The 17,400-nt window shown below is 42.9% G+C and overlaps 1 protein-coding gene across 3 annotated transcripts in view; it reads right to left on the bottom strand.

The window, feature by feature from the left end:
* The window catches only part of epha4b (eph receptor A4b), an 85,491-nt gene that overhangs the window by 10,953 nt on the left and 57,138 nt on the right, over positions 1-17,400 (bottom strand). For all 3 annotated transcript variants that reach the window (XM_034137476.1, XM_034137477.1, XM_034137478.1), the window contains exons 11-14: positions 9,536-9,603; positions 8,683-8,808; positions 8,402-8,587; positions 951-1,012 (exon numbers count right to left, since the gene is read on the bottom strand). In XM_034137476.1, coding sequence (XP_033993367.1) covers positions 951-1,012; positions 8,402-8,587; positions 8,683-8,808; positions 9,536-9,603 — 442 coding nt within the window. The remainder of the gene's footprint in view (positions 1-950; positions 1,013-8,401; positions 8,588-8,682; positions 8,809-9,535; positions 9,604-17,400) is intronic.

Raw genomic sequence — 17,400 nt, 5'->3', positions numbered from 1 at the left:
GCTCACAAAGCAATATACTTTTCTTTGCTTTATTGCCTATTTGTCAGCAGTGTGCTGCTTTTCTCAGCCCTGGGATGTAGTCACTAAGTTCATTTCATAGACCTAGTATCAACCATCAGGTGATAACATTGCGGGGAGGCCAAACATCCCTCTGACTGTTTCTGTTCCATTACATTACATTACATGTTACTTGTTACTTGTTAGACGCTTTTATCCAAAGCGACTTACATACTCAATACTGTGGACAATCCCCACAGGAGCAATTTGGGGTGAAGTGTCTTGCCCAGGGACACAACGACATGCTGACTGCAGTGGGGTTTGAACCTGTGAGCCCTTAATCCGAACACCTACGGACAACCCACTACGCCACACACGCCCCGTTCCCATCCTTTTCTCTGTCCACACTAAGAACAAAGTATGTTTACTCAATATACCATACTATCAACACTACCTTCCTGTATGTACTGTTTGATAATAACAGAATTACTGCAAGACAACACTTATTTGATGAATTATTTGTCTACGTACACTGGTTGTGTTGTCTTTTGATATTGAAAAAGCTGCATACCAGAAATAATGTTTTATTTCTAACAGTTATGTCCTTTTTCCAATTTTCTAAAACTATTTTTACTCACACTCATAATGTGGTGACAGCGTGTAAAAAGGTGGTCCAAAACGTGGAATGGCTCCTTGTTAACTCAAGCCCTTGGTGTAAAACTTTGTGTGTGTTATTGCCAACAAAAAATGAAAGGCCATTTCAGTCAGGAAGCTCTTATTATACTTTTTAAAAGAATGTGCCCTCAAGTAAAGCAATCTGGGGTTGTTGGAATTTCAAACATTACACATTACAGCTGGGACATCATTTTCAGCATGGCCTTTGTTAAGACTTGCAGCCCTAACCTTGAAGGAAAAGTGTGCTCCATGTTTCCTCCAGCTGAGCGGTTACTCACCTTGAGGAAAGTGTCCAGAGATCCGTTTTCCATGAACTCCGTTATGATCATCACTGGTTTACCTACGGAGGCAGATAACAAGGCTGTTGTTAGTGGAGCAGAATTACAAGGAACAAAGACAGCCACCATAAAGAGACCAGGACAGAGGAATAGTGGAGTCCACAGCTGTGACCAGCCTCCCTCTCTGACTGTCTCTTGGGGATAACATGGCATGTCGTCATCAGTCACACTGACAGCTTCTAATCAGCCCTCTCCATAAACGCCAGGAGATAATTAGAATGGACCAATCCACCAGAATATGTGTGTGTGTATTAGGGGGCCTCCGGAGATCTCATGAATACTAATCAGCCTCAAGGGGAAAGGGGTTGTGGTGGGATCGCTATGTGCACCTGCACCTGCATGAGTGTGTGTTTGTGTGAAGAAGGGGTGGTTGACTGACGGGCCCCGCGCACCGTAGTCCCCTGCATTGCATCTGGTGGGGCTTACAAATGATTAACAAAGCACCTTCAATCACATGTATACACACACACACACACACACACACACACACACACACACACACACACACACACACACACACACCAAAAACAGCAACAGCAGTTGTCCTTTTACAGCGTTCTCCCTAGGTACAACCCCCCTATAGCTGAGCTTTGCCAATCACAGAAAACATGCATGTGCGTTACAAAAGATGGCGTGTATGTGAGAGCTTGTTAACACAGACTATGTCAGTTGTGATGAATAGGTCACATTTCCCACATCAGACCTTAGAGATGCTGGGTAAAAACCTGGGGGAGAGATAAAGACATCAGGAGAGGGGGAAACTAAAGAGTAGCAGACAGGAAGCGCCTTCCTCTATAATGCTTTCTTAAAGAACACAGTGAATAGGAAAAAGTAGAATTTTCCCCGAAATGTGAACTATGACATCTCCTGCCAAGAACTGAGCTCATACACAATGCTTTGACAACTTGTGTGAAAAAAAACTTGCCAATAAAGCTCCATTGAATTTAAATTGTGACCTGAATTAAAAAAATAATAAGTTAAGATAGGAAGAAATTAATGGAGAACAAATCGAGGATTAAAGAGTTTAAACTAAATTGGACAAAACAAGCAAAGGTTTAAAATGGAAAATAGGGAAAAGAAAGATGGAGGGAACAAGTAAAAAGAGAAGTGAGTAGGGAAGAAAAGAGGACAGAAATATGAGGAGGAGGAAAGGAGAAGAGGGAAAGGAGAAGAAAGGAGGAGGGCTCAAAAGCTTGTCACGAAAAAGCAGGAACAACACCAGCAAGGCCTACTGTAAGATTGTAGGTAAAGACAGCAATACATCACCTTAAATGAATTCACTATCTCACTGCAGCACACACACACACACACACACACACACACACACACACACACACACACACACACACACACACACACACACACACACACACACACACACACACACACACACACACACACACACACACACACACACAAACAGTCGCCTGGTCTCTGGTGGTGGTGTCTTCTTTGACAGTAACATTAGTCTCAGGGATAAAAGTGAAAGAGAATTGGATTTTCTTCTGCTGGGGGTGAGGACTGCTGGTTACATTTATCTCCACACGAGGCCTGGGTTGTGTGTTGTGTGTCACTTCGTGTGTGTGTGTGTGTGTGTGTCAAAGCTGGTTTCAGGGCATGGCAAGTGGATGAGGAGGCAGCACGATGACCACCGCCTGGTTTCAGATCTGATCTAAGGTGGAGAACAGATGTGTGCTGTTGTGTGTGTGCTTGTCACAGCGACGGATAAAACAGTTAATGGGATCCTGAATTAAAGGGCGGCTGACTATTCTCAGCCTTCAGTCCACCAATGGAAATGTGTGTTTGTTTGTGTGTTTTAGTGGGTGTTTGTGAGGGAGATCTTAATTTTGTCTCAGATTCTAGACCCTGTGAATGTAACTTTATATATGTTATTGTGTATCACACTATTTTGTGTATGTGTGTAAGCCCATCTACTGTATGTTGGCAGTGAAGGAGAATATTACTTTCAGGTCCCCGGTGCTAGATGCGGTCAAGAGAGAGGCACAATGAAACACATTCATCATGTTGTGTCGGATTAGAGAACCTTAAAGCCTGGCACACACACACACACACACACACACACACACACACACACACACACACACACACACACACACACACACACACACACACACACACACACACACACACACACACACACACACACACACACACTCTGCTATCACTAGTCATCATCTGGACACCTGCCATACAGAATTATCCCTGCAACTCTGAAAGATAGCAGTTTTACCAATAAAACCGACCACACTCCCTCCCGCTGTATATTAGCTTGTTTAGTCTCTTTCTGTCAAGTGCCGGCTCAACCACACACACACACTTGATGATAAAATGACTCCTTTTCACTTCTTGTTTGCGACCTCATCACATGCCATCCACATTTCAAACACACACACACACACACACACACACACACACACACACACACACACACGGCATGACAGCCTCTCCAACATGTTGTTGAGCCGTCAACATTCGTGAATGCTACTCAATTTCTTCCTGAAAGCACATCATTAACTAATCACATTCACATTCATTCGAATGTATAGCCTTTCATCGCCTTTAGAAATAAAGCAGCTGTTTGTGGAGCTAAAAACACCGCCCTGTGTGTGAATGTGTGTGCAGATTGGGTATTGATGTTCTGCCAGGTGGAGTGTGTTACGGAAGGATCAGTAAGGAGTTTGCTCTTTTACAGCTCTTTATTAAGTGAAAGACGAACGTGTGGTCTCTGCTTTCCCCAGTTCCTTGAGTGTGCTTGTGAATTGCTTTGTTTGCATCAAAGTGATAGAGATTAAGTATAGACACTAGTACAAAAAGAGCAATTGAACCAAACTTAACACAGCCTTTCTTACCTGCTTACTACAAAAAGTGCAAAGACATTCATAGGAAAATGCAGAAGTATTTATTTACAAGTTCCTTTCAAATATTTGTTATTGTTGTAAAAAAAAGAAAACTTGTGTCTCACAGCCTATTGGATTTAAATGAGAAAACAGTGCAATCAAACTGCTTTTGTTGCCCTCATCTCATTGACATATATTCAGGAAAAACATGAGAAAACGTATTGGCCAAATGGGGCAACCTCCAGAGGATATTTAGTGGCCAGAGAGTAACTTGTGTGGCTATCAGGTCATGGTTAGTGTCTAAACCTGATGTCTGGTTAATTACATTATGAGAGGCGGTTTCTGTGTGTTGGTGTAAGTCTGTATAAACCTGTGTAATTTCATTATGACTTGCTATCTGTATTTGCGCCAGTGGTCCGCATTAAGCTGTTATTGGATGAGACGGCCCAATGTACAAACGAGCAAATGAAATAACTGCCGTATTGATTAATGTTAAGGCTCTGAACTAAGTGATACAATGCTTTTAACACGGGACAGATCTCTTTTCTGGGAAGCGCCATGTGATGGTGCGGGGGGTACATAGAAGACAGAAACTCAATAACCTTATCTCCACTCCTCTCTTCACCTCAATTCCCTCCCCTTCTCTTTCTCATCTCCTCTCATTTCCTCACGATTGTCTCTTCGCCATCCCACCTCTTGTCTCTCCGCCCCTCAAATCTCTTTGCACATCTTCCCCCGTTGCCCTCATTTGTTTCTCAAGCCCCATCTCCTCTCATTTCCTAACTCTTGTGTCCTATCTCGTCCATCCATCACCTCCACCCGTTTCGTACCCGTTGTCACCTTTTCTCTACGTTTCCCTCCCGTTACTCCTCTTCCTCATTTTGTCCCTGCAGTCCAATCTTCAAATCTGCATACTTATTCAAAACATGAATAATTTCAAACACTCTGACAGAAAAGATTGAAACACTTATTGTTCAGTGCACAAAGACTCACAGTTAAAACTAATCACTAGTTTCTTCAAACAGAAGACTGCTGTAAAAGATGGGTGCTTTTGCCAGTTTGAACAGCACCTTTGTAGGAAAGCTGTGTGTGTGTGTGTGTGTGTGTGTGTGTGTGTGTGTGTGTGTGTGTGTGTGTGTGTGTGTGTGTGTGTGTGTGTGTGTGTGTGTGTGTGTGTGTGTGTGTGTGTGTGTGTGTGTGTGTGTGTGTGTGTGTGTGTGTGTGTGTGTGTGTGTGTGTGTGTGTGTGTGTGTGTGTGTGTGTGTGTGTGTGTGTGTGTGTGTGTGTGTGTGTGTGTGTGTGTGTGTGTGTGCAATGTGGAAAGATGAGATGAAGCTCGGTAATTGAGGGTTTTCCAAATGAGCCGATTGTTGCAGCGATTGTAAAACACATAAAGGATGGAAGGATAAAATGAGGGACGGGGAGATGAAGGCAAGATAAGTAGATGTGGGGGGGGGGGGGGGGGAGGGGAGGTAGGGAAGGGGCAGATTGCAGCACTTTCCTGATGTGTAGAGAGACAGATAGAGAAAAGAAAGGTCTATTTTTTCTCTTTTCCCGCATGTGGCGCTCTAATTAGCATGACAATAGCAACAATCAGGTGACAGACAGCAGAGTAGGTTATTAGAGTGGCACACAGCTCAGGGCTTATGAGGTTTTAAGAGGAGAGAACACACACACAAATACACACACACACACACACACACAAATGATTGTAAAAGGAACGCGTACAGCCAAGATAGGCACATACCCAATACAAAATACAACTTTGACATTTCAAATGAGTGCCACTATAATCATTAGTGCTACCACAACTGCCACCATCCCTATCCCCTATTAGTAGGTTGTATTTGTGCCAGAACTATTGCAACTAGTGGTACTTCTACTATTGTGCTGACAGTGTTACTTGTAAGACTGTCATTATCAATATCCATTATCAGCGCACCTTCTTTCTACATATCTAAAATGCACTTCTTGTGGTGAATAACCTGATGATGATCTCATGCCTGTCCCAGAAATGTGATGCTACCGCTAGCAGCTAATTGGCTTATCTTGGGACTAGAAGTGAGGGGAAACAGATAGCCAAGCTCTGTCAGATTTTAAAATCCTTCAGCCAGCCACTTTAAAGCTTTTTACATCAGGGTTTTAAACCTTGTAATTTATGGCAACATCACATTCTTCATACCAGTGGCTAATCTCACTTACATGTCACACTTTTTGGCTTAATGTCTTAGACACAGCCATGTTAGCTAATTCACCCAAGCTATTATTCCTCCAGCTCCAGCTTCATATCAAACAACAGTAATGAGGACAATAAATATATATGTTTTCTGCTGTTATTTCTACAGTATCATTACAACTGCTACTTATATTGTTAAAACTACTACTGCAAAACTGTGACAACAATCACTCTAAGTACTACCCAACCAATAGTACCGTATAACTGTAGATTCTACGATTATTTACACCACCACAAACCAATCCAACACACCTGAGCCCAGAGCAGTCAGGGTCAGCCTGCCTGATTAGACTGAGGCTGGTGTGAGGGGACCAGCTGGTGCTGGAGAAAAAGGCCTGAAGGAATTATTGACCCATCTCAACTCTCACCCCCTCACTCTCACATGCGCACCCTGGGCTGTGACCTGTGAAATTACTGCTCCGCTGGTGAGATTTGTTTCTGAGGGGCTCTATCAGCTTCTCAATGTGCCGTGAAGACAGGTGAAAAGAGAGACACAAAGAAAATGTGTGTAAAAGCTAACAGATGCTCGTTACACGCACACACGGCAAAACAACACACAAACATGTTTATGTATTCATAGATCACAGCAAAGTTAACAGCATCTTATAAGTTGTATGTTTCTTTTCAAGCTACACTATTGTCCTCTGCCAGAACATTTCAAGGATTTGGCGGTATTCTTTTTTTTCTTGTATTTTAAATCAGAATGGATTGTGGCATTGAAAATAAAGTGTTGTAATTACATGTCTGCCTGCCAGAATAAAAATCACAAACTTTCCATAGTACTTCTACAAACGGCCTCAATCCTGCTAACCGAAGGTCACAGTTAACATCGAGCATTATTTAGAAAATGAGAGAGTTTGAGAGAGAGAGTGACATAGTTAGAGGAAGTGAATAAGAAATGCAGTGGGGTTCTCATTCCTAATATGCATGCTGCTGAATATTCATGAGGCTAAAAAACACTTCCAATTAACTTTATGAATTATTAATATTCATGATAAAAGCCTATGCATATGCATTTGCTCTTTTATTGTTGGCCTAAGTGCCACTGAGCACCGGTGTGTGATGGACCCAAGATGTGTGTGTGTGTGTGTGTGTGTGTGTGTGTGTGTTTGTGTCTGTGTATTTCAATGCGTCTAGGCGTGTGACAGAGAGAGAGGAGAGGGAGTGGGGCGAGGGGGAAAGCGGAGGTTTATTTGTCAGCCTGGATGTTCACAATTCTGTTTCTTTGTGCAGACTATCTCCCTCTTCCGTTTGCTTGTCTGATCTCTAACAAACATCTGCATGACAAGGTGTCAGACCAGAAAAATATGTGCACCCACGCTCCTGATTTCATGTCATTTATATAAAGATTTCAACACTAAAACTGAACTACGCAGTCCATACACTGTGATTTAATTCAGACAACTCGCTATTTAGTTGTTACCAATCAACATACATATGGATATTATCTCATCAGCATTGTTGATCACCTATTTGACATTAAAACCTGATGATTATAACTAAACGTAGAGTCTTACATTATGTGTTGGCACTTTGCTATTGTTGGACTGTTTTATAAATGATGCAAACCAAGCCACAGAAATAAAGCTTTGCATACTCGGGGGTAAAGCAAGGTCTAGACTTTCCTTCTCAATGTTTTTTGGGCTGGTTCCTATGAATTCTGTCCAGTAGAGACACCATCAGTCTAAATGGTAGGTCATATTGTTCTTTTAGTGTGGTCGTAGAATCAAAACTGAACGACAAAGATGTGATTTAAAATGTAGCCAGCTTAGCGTTGACGTATTCTGGGTTTGAGTGTAGGAGACAAAGAGATAGAGAGATAGAGAGTACCAGAGGGACAAGAGAGGAGTGGACAGGGATTGAATGAGAAGATTAGATGGACATTGACTGAGAGGTTTGAGACGAGAGAGGGATAGACAGACCGAGTGAGAGCGAGAGTGTGATTGAGAGAGCGAGGCCCAGTGATAACGAATCAGCTATCTTGTTGAACCAGGCCTGTGTCTAGCTCACCTACATGAACACACTCGCTCTAATTGCCTAACACAATCATGTGAAGAGAACGAGTGGCAGTTTGAGAGGCGGACCGTTGGTGGCCGCATGCACACCACATGTGTCATCACAGTGTTGCCATGGTAACGGAGCTTTTGTCTGATCCAGGGTGAACTTTTATTTACAACGTTGCTGGCTCTCGCACAGCAACGTGAAAGACAGACACAATCACTGACGACAGCACACACACACACACACGGAGACAGGAAGGGGGAATGTACGGTCACTCAACCCAACACATCACTCACATCTTGTGACGACACCCTCCAGCCTGATGATGTTGGGATGGTCAAACTGTCCCATGATGGAGGCCTCAGACAGGAAGTCCCGCCTCTGTTTGTCAGAGTATCCCGCCTTCAGACTCTTGATGGCCACGTAGATCTCCCTCTTTCCCTGAACACGCAGCCGACCACTGCACACCTCCCCAAACTCTCCTACACACACAAATATGAGAGAGAGTAGTAATTAGAATTTACATTTTTACTGTCTTTTAAGTTATTAATCCACTACTATTTTACTGCCAACTCACCAGCTCCAATGACTCTCTCTATGCGGATATTGGAAGCATCGATCTCTTTGGCAAAGTCCCTGACAGCCTGGTTGGGGTCTTCGTAAGTGTGAGGATGGATGTAAATCCTGCTGCCTGGCAGCTTGACTGCCGGAGAGGAAAAGAGGAACAATTCGGAGATATTAATAAAAAAGAGAAATGCTTAATGTCCTGAAATATAGCCAGCTATTGCTCAGTGTGTGGTTTTCCATTTGTTTGATAAAGTAAACAGTATCAATAGGGTATTGCCCCTACAAGGAAATTATTCCTACTCAAACCTATCCGCAGAGTGAATTCACGTTAAATTGTGAGTTTAAGCGTGGGTGCTCTGTTTGAGTGATAATTGACACACAACTAGGTTGTTGGCAATGGTGTTAAAATGACTCACAATTTTAACAGGAACCCATAAGGAGCTTCTCTATGCCAACAAACATTGTGCAAGAAAGTGTGAAACAACAATCCTCGCATAGACACTAACTGTATGTCATTCTGTAGCTCTGACTGTTCTCATGATACAGCAAAAGGTAAGCAAACAAAGTGTGACCGTTCAACTCAGTCAAACTAAATACAGGCAGTGATGGGATCCATTGCAGGATGGTGTAAAATGATTTAAAGGCGTTAGTTGTTAAGAAAAGAAACTAAGTTATTAGTGTGTAGTGCTTTCATAGCCCACACTTACATTTATAAATAAATCCTTGAGAGAAAAATAATACAAATAAATCAGTTTGAATGCATCGTCCCATAATGTCACTGAATACACTGCTCAATAACTAAATGAAACATTACAATTTGAACAGCAACAAACATGCCAGCATTTAAGAGTATGTGTCCTTACCTCTACCATGTTGGAACTGCATCTTCTCTTCATCAGGGTCCTGTTTGGCCTTGATATATCCACAGTGCCTGAAACACAAAATGCACAGCTTGATTATGATCCAGTATATACACAGTGTACACCCCCCCCCCCCCAACACAGATGCCAATATATCTGTAGAAGACATATATGAGAGATCCCATGCCCTTGAATGTGTATGTGCAATCCAACACAGGTGCTTGATATATTAAATCTATGATATTTCCAGGAAAGTCCTCTGCCATGATGTGCAAAGCCAGAAGCTCTGTATGAACAACTAGATATTTTATTTTGTCTCCACACACCCACTCCTCTTTATCAGACAAGCCTGGAGGAAACAAAGCTCCAAACAGTTTTTCTCTGCGTCTACCTGTCAATGCTATACTCCCCTTAAAGCTCTTATACCTGAGGTTCTGTGAATGAGTGTGTGTGTGTGTGTGTGTGTGTGTGTGTGTGTGTGTGTGTGTGTGTGTGTGTGTGTGTGTGTGTGTGTGTGTGTGTGTGTGTGTGTGTGTGTGTGTGTGTGTGTGTGTGTGTGTGTGTGTCATATATGTCCCTATCGAGGCAGATGTATACTTGAAAGAACCCCTCCCTTTTGCCGTCCATGCACCCCTCTGGCTGTTAACAACTGCCTTCAATAATATCATGCGTCACACACACAGCTCAATGGCCTTTTTGTACCCCTCTGTGCACACATGCACACCCCCCTGCAGTGAGGGTCAGTCAAACGATCAAGAGAAAATATTGACAAATTGATCAATTCAATCCTGCCGTCCAGCTGTGAGGAAGTGTTAAACTAACAGGCCTCAAAGCTTTGATGCTGCGTGTGTGTGTGTGTGTGTGTGTGTGTGTGTGTGTGTGTGTGTGTGTGTGTGTGTGTGTGTGTGTGTGTGTGTGTGTGTGTGTGTGTGTGTGTGTGTGTGTGTGTGTTTTATGTTGGTGCTAGTGGACGTCCTCTCCCCTGAGTTGAGCCTCCAACTCTTAACATTGTTTAACAGCCCTGATAAGCTGTCTTTGAGATTTACAGTCTTTTACATTTGGCTCAAACATTTTAGGCCAAAAAACATAAAAATAAAGTTTCAGATAACGAGGTACTAAACACGACATAAATACTACAGCCTCCTACTCGCCCCTCTTTTCCACTCATGTGCAAAACTCTTCAACTGCTGTACAAGTAAAGCAGCAACCAGTCAGTGTGTCTTTCCATCAGGAAGATAAATTGATGTGGGCTAAGAGCCAAGAGAAACTGGGAATCATCCGCACAGACTGTATATGGTTTAAGGAAGCTGAGTGGAGGAGGACAGAGGAGAAAAGCAGACAGACAGTGAAAATGTTGGATAAACACAATACTAAGATAATCAAAAAGCAGAATGCTGAGTGTGAAACAGTCAAGAGTAATAATAATAGACAGCAAGACAGAACTGGAGAAAGGTGGGGTCTCGCTGGGCTCAGTAAATCTCCGTCATTTGGTGTTTAATCCCTGTGTTGATTTTACACAGCTGAATGCATGGTGAAACCCAGACATCAATAGGCCATCTTGGGAATATACAGACACACACACACACACATAAGGGTAGAGACCGGTTGCCGGTATTTGGGGATAAAGAGGAGGGGGCATAATGATCTTCGGGCCCCACCTGGTTATCAGCTGGGCTCAAGCCAGTCAAACACCAAGGGACTATCATTACCCCCTTGACACGCACACACACAGGCAGTGCTTAGGGGCATGTGTTTAGAGCATATGGGGAACGGGGACATAGGTCACACCTCTGCTCCAACTGTGATAATCCCGTGGGGGCGTACACACACACACGCACTTTCTCACACACACACAGACGCACTCTCTCTCACACACACACACACACACGCACTCACACACACGTGTAGTTGAGGGAAACCTAAGTTTAAAACACTTCCCCATCACTGCTTGATGTGAATCTGTGCTGGTGTGTCTCCACGGGTGCATGGTGTGTGTGTGTGTGTGTGTGTGTGTGTGTGTGTGTGTGTGTGTGTGTGTGTGTGTGTGTGTGTGTGTGTGTGTGTGTGTGTGTGTGTGTGTGTGTGTGTGTGTGTGTGTGTGTGTGTGTGTGTGTGTGTGTGTGTGTGTGTGTGTGTGTGGTGTGTGTGTGTGTGATGGGAAATGAACACATTTCCATAGTAATTACAGAGGGACTCATTTCTCCTCTTCAGTTAGAAGTGTCATGAATCATTAGCGCTGCAGTCTTAAACATGGCACAAACCTGCCTTGGCTGTGGCTTTTGTTCCCCCCGACAGCTGTGTCTCTATGTGTTGGTAATAGATATTTTATTTAATACCTTCAACAAAGTCCATGCAATAATAATCCATTAAAGAGTGTAGAACTTGTTTTTGTTCAATACGTTTTCAGATTGGAAGCTGGTAATATGTGGAAGCAGTTGGCCTACAAAAACAATGTAGCATGACAAACAGCTGTCATATGTTAATCACTTGTACGCATTATTTATTTGTTCACAATTAGGCAGGATGTAAATGGTCCCCTTGTTAAGCTTTCTGTCAGAAATGTCCTTTTCGATTAAAGGTCCATTTTCTAGATCAATATCTACCCATTGTTGTTTTTTTGTGTATACAACAGCTAATGGCTTTTTTGCTGGCTACAGCAATATTTACCTCCGCCATGGAGGTTATGTTTTTGATTTGATTTGAATTCTGGGAAAATATGGCCCATTTAATTATGGAGTGAAGTCACAGGGTGGATAAAAACATTATTTTCCCGTTTAAAAACACCTTTGTGGATATCTGCTCTTTCCATGTTCCGTTCTAGCTCATTTTCAGCTTGGAGCTCAGCTATCATTCATTTTTTTATATTAACTGTCCCTACAATATCCATTACTGTTGGATGGAACAATTGATCACGCTGAGTCCACCTTGAAATGCTGTTGACATTAAACCAGAACATGATGTATAGGGGTGTTCCTCCTTCTGCTGGCTGCTGGTGTGTGTGATTTGCAGTCCTGGTTCAGGAGCCAATACACAGCGAGAGAATGGACACCAGGAAATGGCCTACACCTGAGAAGCTTTGACCTCAGTACATTTAAGTTGCTTCACAGCTGTAAGCATTTCTACATTTCCTCTAGCACTACATGCTTTTGTAGTTTGTATTGAGGTTCTTCGTTTTGTTTGAACACATCAACTCATCCAAACCTGCCGTTCAAGACTGATGTTTCAGAAGTACATTTTCAGATGTCTTTGAGCCAAATTCCACACTGCTGTTCATGTGTGGCTCCTGCTTTTTGTCACTTACCAGCCTTGAGTTGGCCTTGTCTGTTTGGATGCTACATATTTTCACTTTACACCACGAGCCTCTTGAGCTGGAACAGATTTAGTGATGAGATAGTCCTCCTCGCATGGCCTCTTGCTGCTTCTTCATGCTGCAGTGTGAAGTTAGCGCTATCTGTCAATGCGGGAGAAATCATTGTTCCACTTAGCTGCCGTCTAATTACACTATACTCTGCTGTTTCATACAGTCAACACACAACCCTGCACACGACTGTGTAGTCTGCAGTTTTAAAGTACACACCCCTGTGCCAATCACGCAAACACACGCACTTTAATGGACTGCGATATCACTATCACACCCGGGCTCTCACCTTTCTCTCTGCCTCTCTCTGTTCCACTTCAGTGAGGACAACAGGCTATCCCTGTCCTCCAAAGCCACACATTCCACATTTGCATATCAATTTACTTTTTAATATAATACTCTGTCACTCGAGACCCATTTGTCATTCTGCTAGCAAGCTCCCACCTTCATAGAATTCCATCCATATATTATCGTTGCCCCTCCCCCCTTTTCCTCTCCCCTCCTGCCCTTTATCTCTCTAGGGTTTTACATTCTTTCTTAATTCTTCCTTTAAGTTAAACCATTCCCTTTTCCAATAACCCATTTATCCTCCCCCCCCCCAACAGACCCTGTCCTCTGCTTTTTATTTCTTTATGCAGTTCTTTTTCCTTTTGATAGAGAGAGTGGTCACTGGAAAGGGAAATAAAGAGAGCGGGAGAGAGGTGGAGAGGGAGATGGAAAAAAGAGAGTGCTGACAGGCAAGAACGCACAATGGGGGTCCAAGCCTGCATACCAACTAACAAGCAATCAGATGGAGGGTAAGAGCGAGGGGAGATGAGGGAGGCAGCCATAGAGGGATAGAAACACCAAGGTTAACATAAGGGAAGTGCAGAGAAAGAGGGGTGGGGCAGTTTTGTGTGATGCAGGCGCAAACAAACAAACAAATATAAATGTAATAAGTTCAAAGGAAGCAATTGTTACAATCAGCTACATGTGCTGGAGGGAAGACTAAGAAACAAGGAGGGATGGAGATGTTATATATTGGCTGTATTGATTGAGGATTAAGAAGGAAAGAGCAACTCTATCTGCACAAAGCTCCCCCGTGAGGGAGAGTGAGAGAAAGGAATGAGGGCTGATGGACAGATTTAGAGCAGAGGACAACGACAGGAGTCAGTCAAGTGGCTGCAGGTCCTGAGAAAGAGTGAGAGAACAGAAGAATGGACTAAACCTGAAAGGTACATTGGAGCAAATTGGGCCAGGGAGATGTAAACGTATTGTAGTACGAAGGTGAGGAAACAGTTCAAATACACCTGAAATAAACTTCAAAACCCCATGCCATATTCTTTCATTGTTTTCACCCACTTAGACTCAATAGAAGAAGCCAGATTCTTCACTTAAGGCAGGTCACCAGTGTGTCACACAAGGCTAACAGCTGATAGACAAACACTCAAACTGGGAACAAAGCCGGGCACATGAAGGCCATCTCACATAAACACAGGATAAATGCTGAATTCAAAATGTCCTTTTGTCATGTAATCATTTTTAGCCATCCCTTTATCAATTTTTACTGATTTCCCCTTAGGACATCTTTCTTTATATATTGTTATTCTAATTATAGTCTTCTACCACGCCAACTATTTCGTATATTTTACACTATATTTGTGTGTTCATGGCGCAGATATAACAGACATTTTGAACCTTGATCCCTAATACAGTTGTCCAAATGCAGGTGGTCCATCCGCCTGAATTAGTCAATCTTTAAGATTGTAATGTGCTAAAGCGGGCCGCCTCTTTTTCCTTTGGTCTATTTAGCCTTAAGCTCTACTGCTGCTCCCATTTCCCCCCTCACACTAACAGGCTTTAAAGAGCGAGAGACAATCTCTACTTCACTGAGCTGCACTGATTTGTACTTCCTATGATAATTAAAACCAGCACTCAGTGATTCTGCTGTCATGTCAGTGTGCTCGGGCTGCTAAGGCCTGGCAGCGCGCTGTGGAATTAAGGGAAGGACCTCTGTCAGATGTCAGATGTAGATGGAGATCATCACTCCAAAAACAAATGCTACTGCATTATCTGACATAATGTTTTGAAAGCCGTGACAGCCTGCAGTTCACCGAGGAGTCAGCAGAGCCCCTGGAGTTTGTGTTTCAATCAAAAGCGAGGGAAAAGAAAGTCGGGGAGAGTGGGGAAATGGAGAGAATATAGTGACAGAGAAGAAGAGGGATGCAAAGAGAAGATCAAACGAGGGGGGATCTATGGCAGAGCAGGGTAAAAAGCTCTATTATGCACTGACGGCAGACAAAGGTTGAAGGCGAGGTGTAAATATGGATGGTGGAATAACCTTGAAACAAAGCGGGACAAAAGCAGCAAGCGAAAGGTGAACTCAGTAAGTGGGCGATGATGTGTTGATGACAGAAGGAGGGACAATAGATACGATTGTTTGTCTTAATAAAGTGGATAACCTTGGACTAATGTTGAACTGAGACGTGAAGAGAGCTAATAAAGTGTGTGTAGTTTGGAGCTGCGTTGTATCACCTAGCGTGTTTTATATGACTGGCCACCTTTTATAGGATTAGTGGCCGGCTGCTGGCTGTGAGACGGAACAAGAAATTGATACACTCCGAGACAAGGAAGAGTCAGAGGGGATCATTCACACAGAAGAAAAAAAAAGCCTCTCCTCTCCTCTTTCATTTCCTGTCCCTCCATATTCTTTTCCCACTGCTAATCAGAATGACTAGAAAAATGAAATCAGTAAATCATTAGTCACCCCTCCGGCATGACACAATGAAATGACACATCTATCCTCCTTCCTCCACCACCCACTCGCACATACAAACAGAAACACACACGGATACACACACACACACACACACACCCCGCTGCTCTCATCATTACTCATGATAATGGTGATTCTATTTCATATCAAGCTATTAAATACAAAATAATTACTGGGAATGAAATCAATGGATTCAATTCACTCATTATTTCACGGGCGAAATTAAGCCACGCTCACAAACCCCCGAAAAACAAAACGCTTTCACTGCTCGGGCGCTAATCAACTATGAGGTTAATAAAAAGGTGATTGCAGATGATGAATGAATTAAGAGTCAAAACAGCATGAGAAAAACAAAACTAAGTGACAAAAAGTTGGGGTGATGGAACGCTCAGGAAGAGAGTACGATGTATTTCTCTCCCTCTCTTCACCTTGGACGTGTTTGGCAGCGTCTGAGCACTCTCTGACCACAGTGTAAAAAGATTTACTCAGCTCTGGCTAATTATTAGGAAGGGGAAATGATTAGCCGAAGAGTTATGAGCAATAAATCTGTCCATGTTTCATTAACAACCCGTTTGGAAACATTTCATTTAGCTCCTGCTCATTAAAGAGAGTGGTAATGGAAGGCAGGGAAAGAGAAAGGAGAGGTGGCGGAGAAGCAGCGAGCTCCGGAGCAGGTCTGCCGTAATTGGTGTAATGTAGCAGAATCTTTAACAACCTGGTGAAAAGGTCAAATGAGAGAGGATGGAGAGAGATAGCATGTCGTCTGTATCATTTGGCCAAGTGTATCTTTACATTTCTAACAGATCAGTGTGTAGATCAGTTTTAAACTAATCCCCCTAATGATGTTACTACACCAATACAACTTGATTAGGTCACCATCGTAATGTGTGTGTGGATCAGCAAATGTATGCGCTATAAACTTTGCAAAAACCCCAACAGCAAACACTTTTGGATTTGTCTGATGTTTATAGGACATTTGATCAATCCCACTGCAACATCTGCTCATTTGCATAACTCCTGTGTGACATAGTTGTGCACCTGCGGCAACTAGCTGCTATTATAGCAGAGTTTGTAAGCTACTTTCTAAGCATTCTGCAGACAAAGCTGTATTCAGCTACACCCTACAGCTTAGCTGCATTAATTGAAAGCACCGGCATCCAAGCAACACATACAAATCTGTCTAATGACATTACACACACGTCGCATATATGCACTCACAGCTCCCACACAGGCCTGTTTGGTTTCAGATACAGGGAATCCACTGGCTGCCAAATCATTATTAGGGCTATTATCAGGCAAACAGTCCAACACCACCCACAGGGAGGGAATGCATTGGCTGGTGTCTACCTCCACTACATCCACCATAAGTACCATTATGCAAACATGTGACTATTACTGTATGCCTTGGTTTTGTTCCTTTTTTAATTTCCTGTTTATGTGTTTCAACACCAGGCATTTTAATTTATTTTCTCTTCTCTCCCACACCAAAAAAAACCTTCACCAATTGTTGTTTTTGGTGATTTTAATTTAGCTTTGGCTTTGGAGCAGGCACTTTTAAGCTGTTTTACACTCCATTATTGTTCATCAGTTTCTCAAAAGCCTCTTTGACTCGCTGCCTCGGCTCTTTCCTCTGTCAACAGCTTGTTTACCAAGCACATGTTTCCTTTTTTTTCCTTCCTCTCCTCCTTTGTTTCATTAAGTTTTGAAGAATAACCCTGGGCTGCTACAACAGATGCTGCCGAGGTAAAAGAGCTT

This window comes from Trematomus bernacchii, unplaced genomic scaffold (assembly GCF_902827165.1).
Source record: "Trematomus bernacchii unplaced genomic scaffold, fTreBer1.1, whole genome shotgun sequence".
In the NCBI taxonomy this organism is placed as follows: Eukaryota; Metazoa; Chordata; class Actinopteri; order Perciformes; family Nototheniidae; genus Trematomus; species Trematomus bernacchii.
The sequence above is the reverse complement of the archived record's forward strand: the minus strand, read 5'-3'. Positions and strand labels throughout refer to the sequence as shown.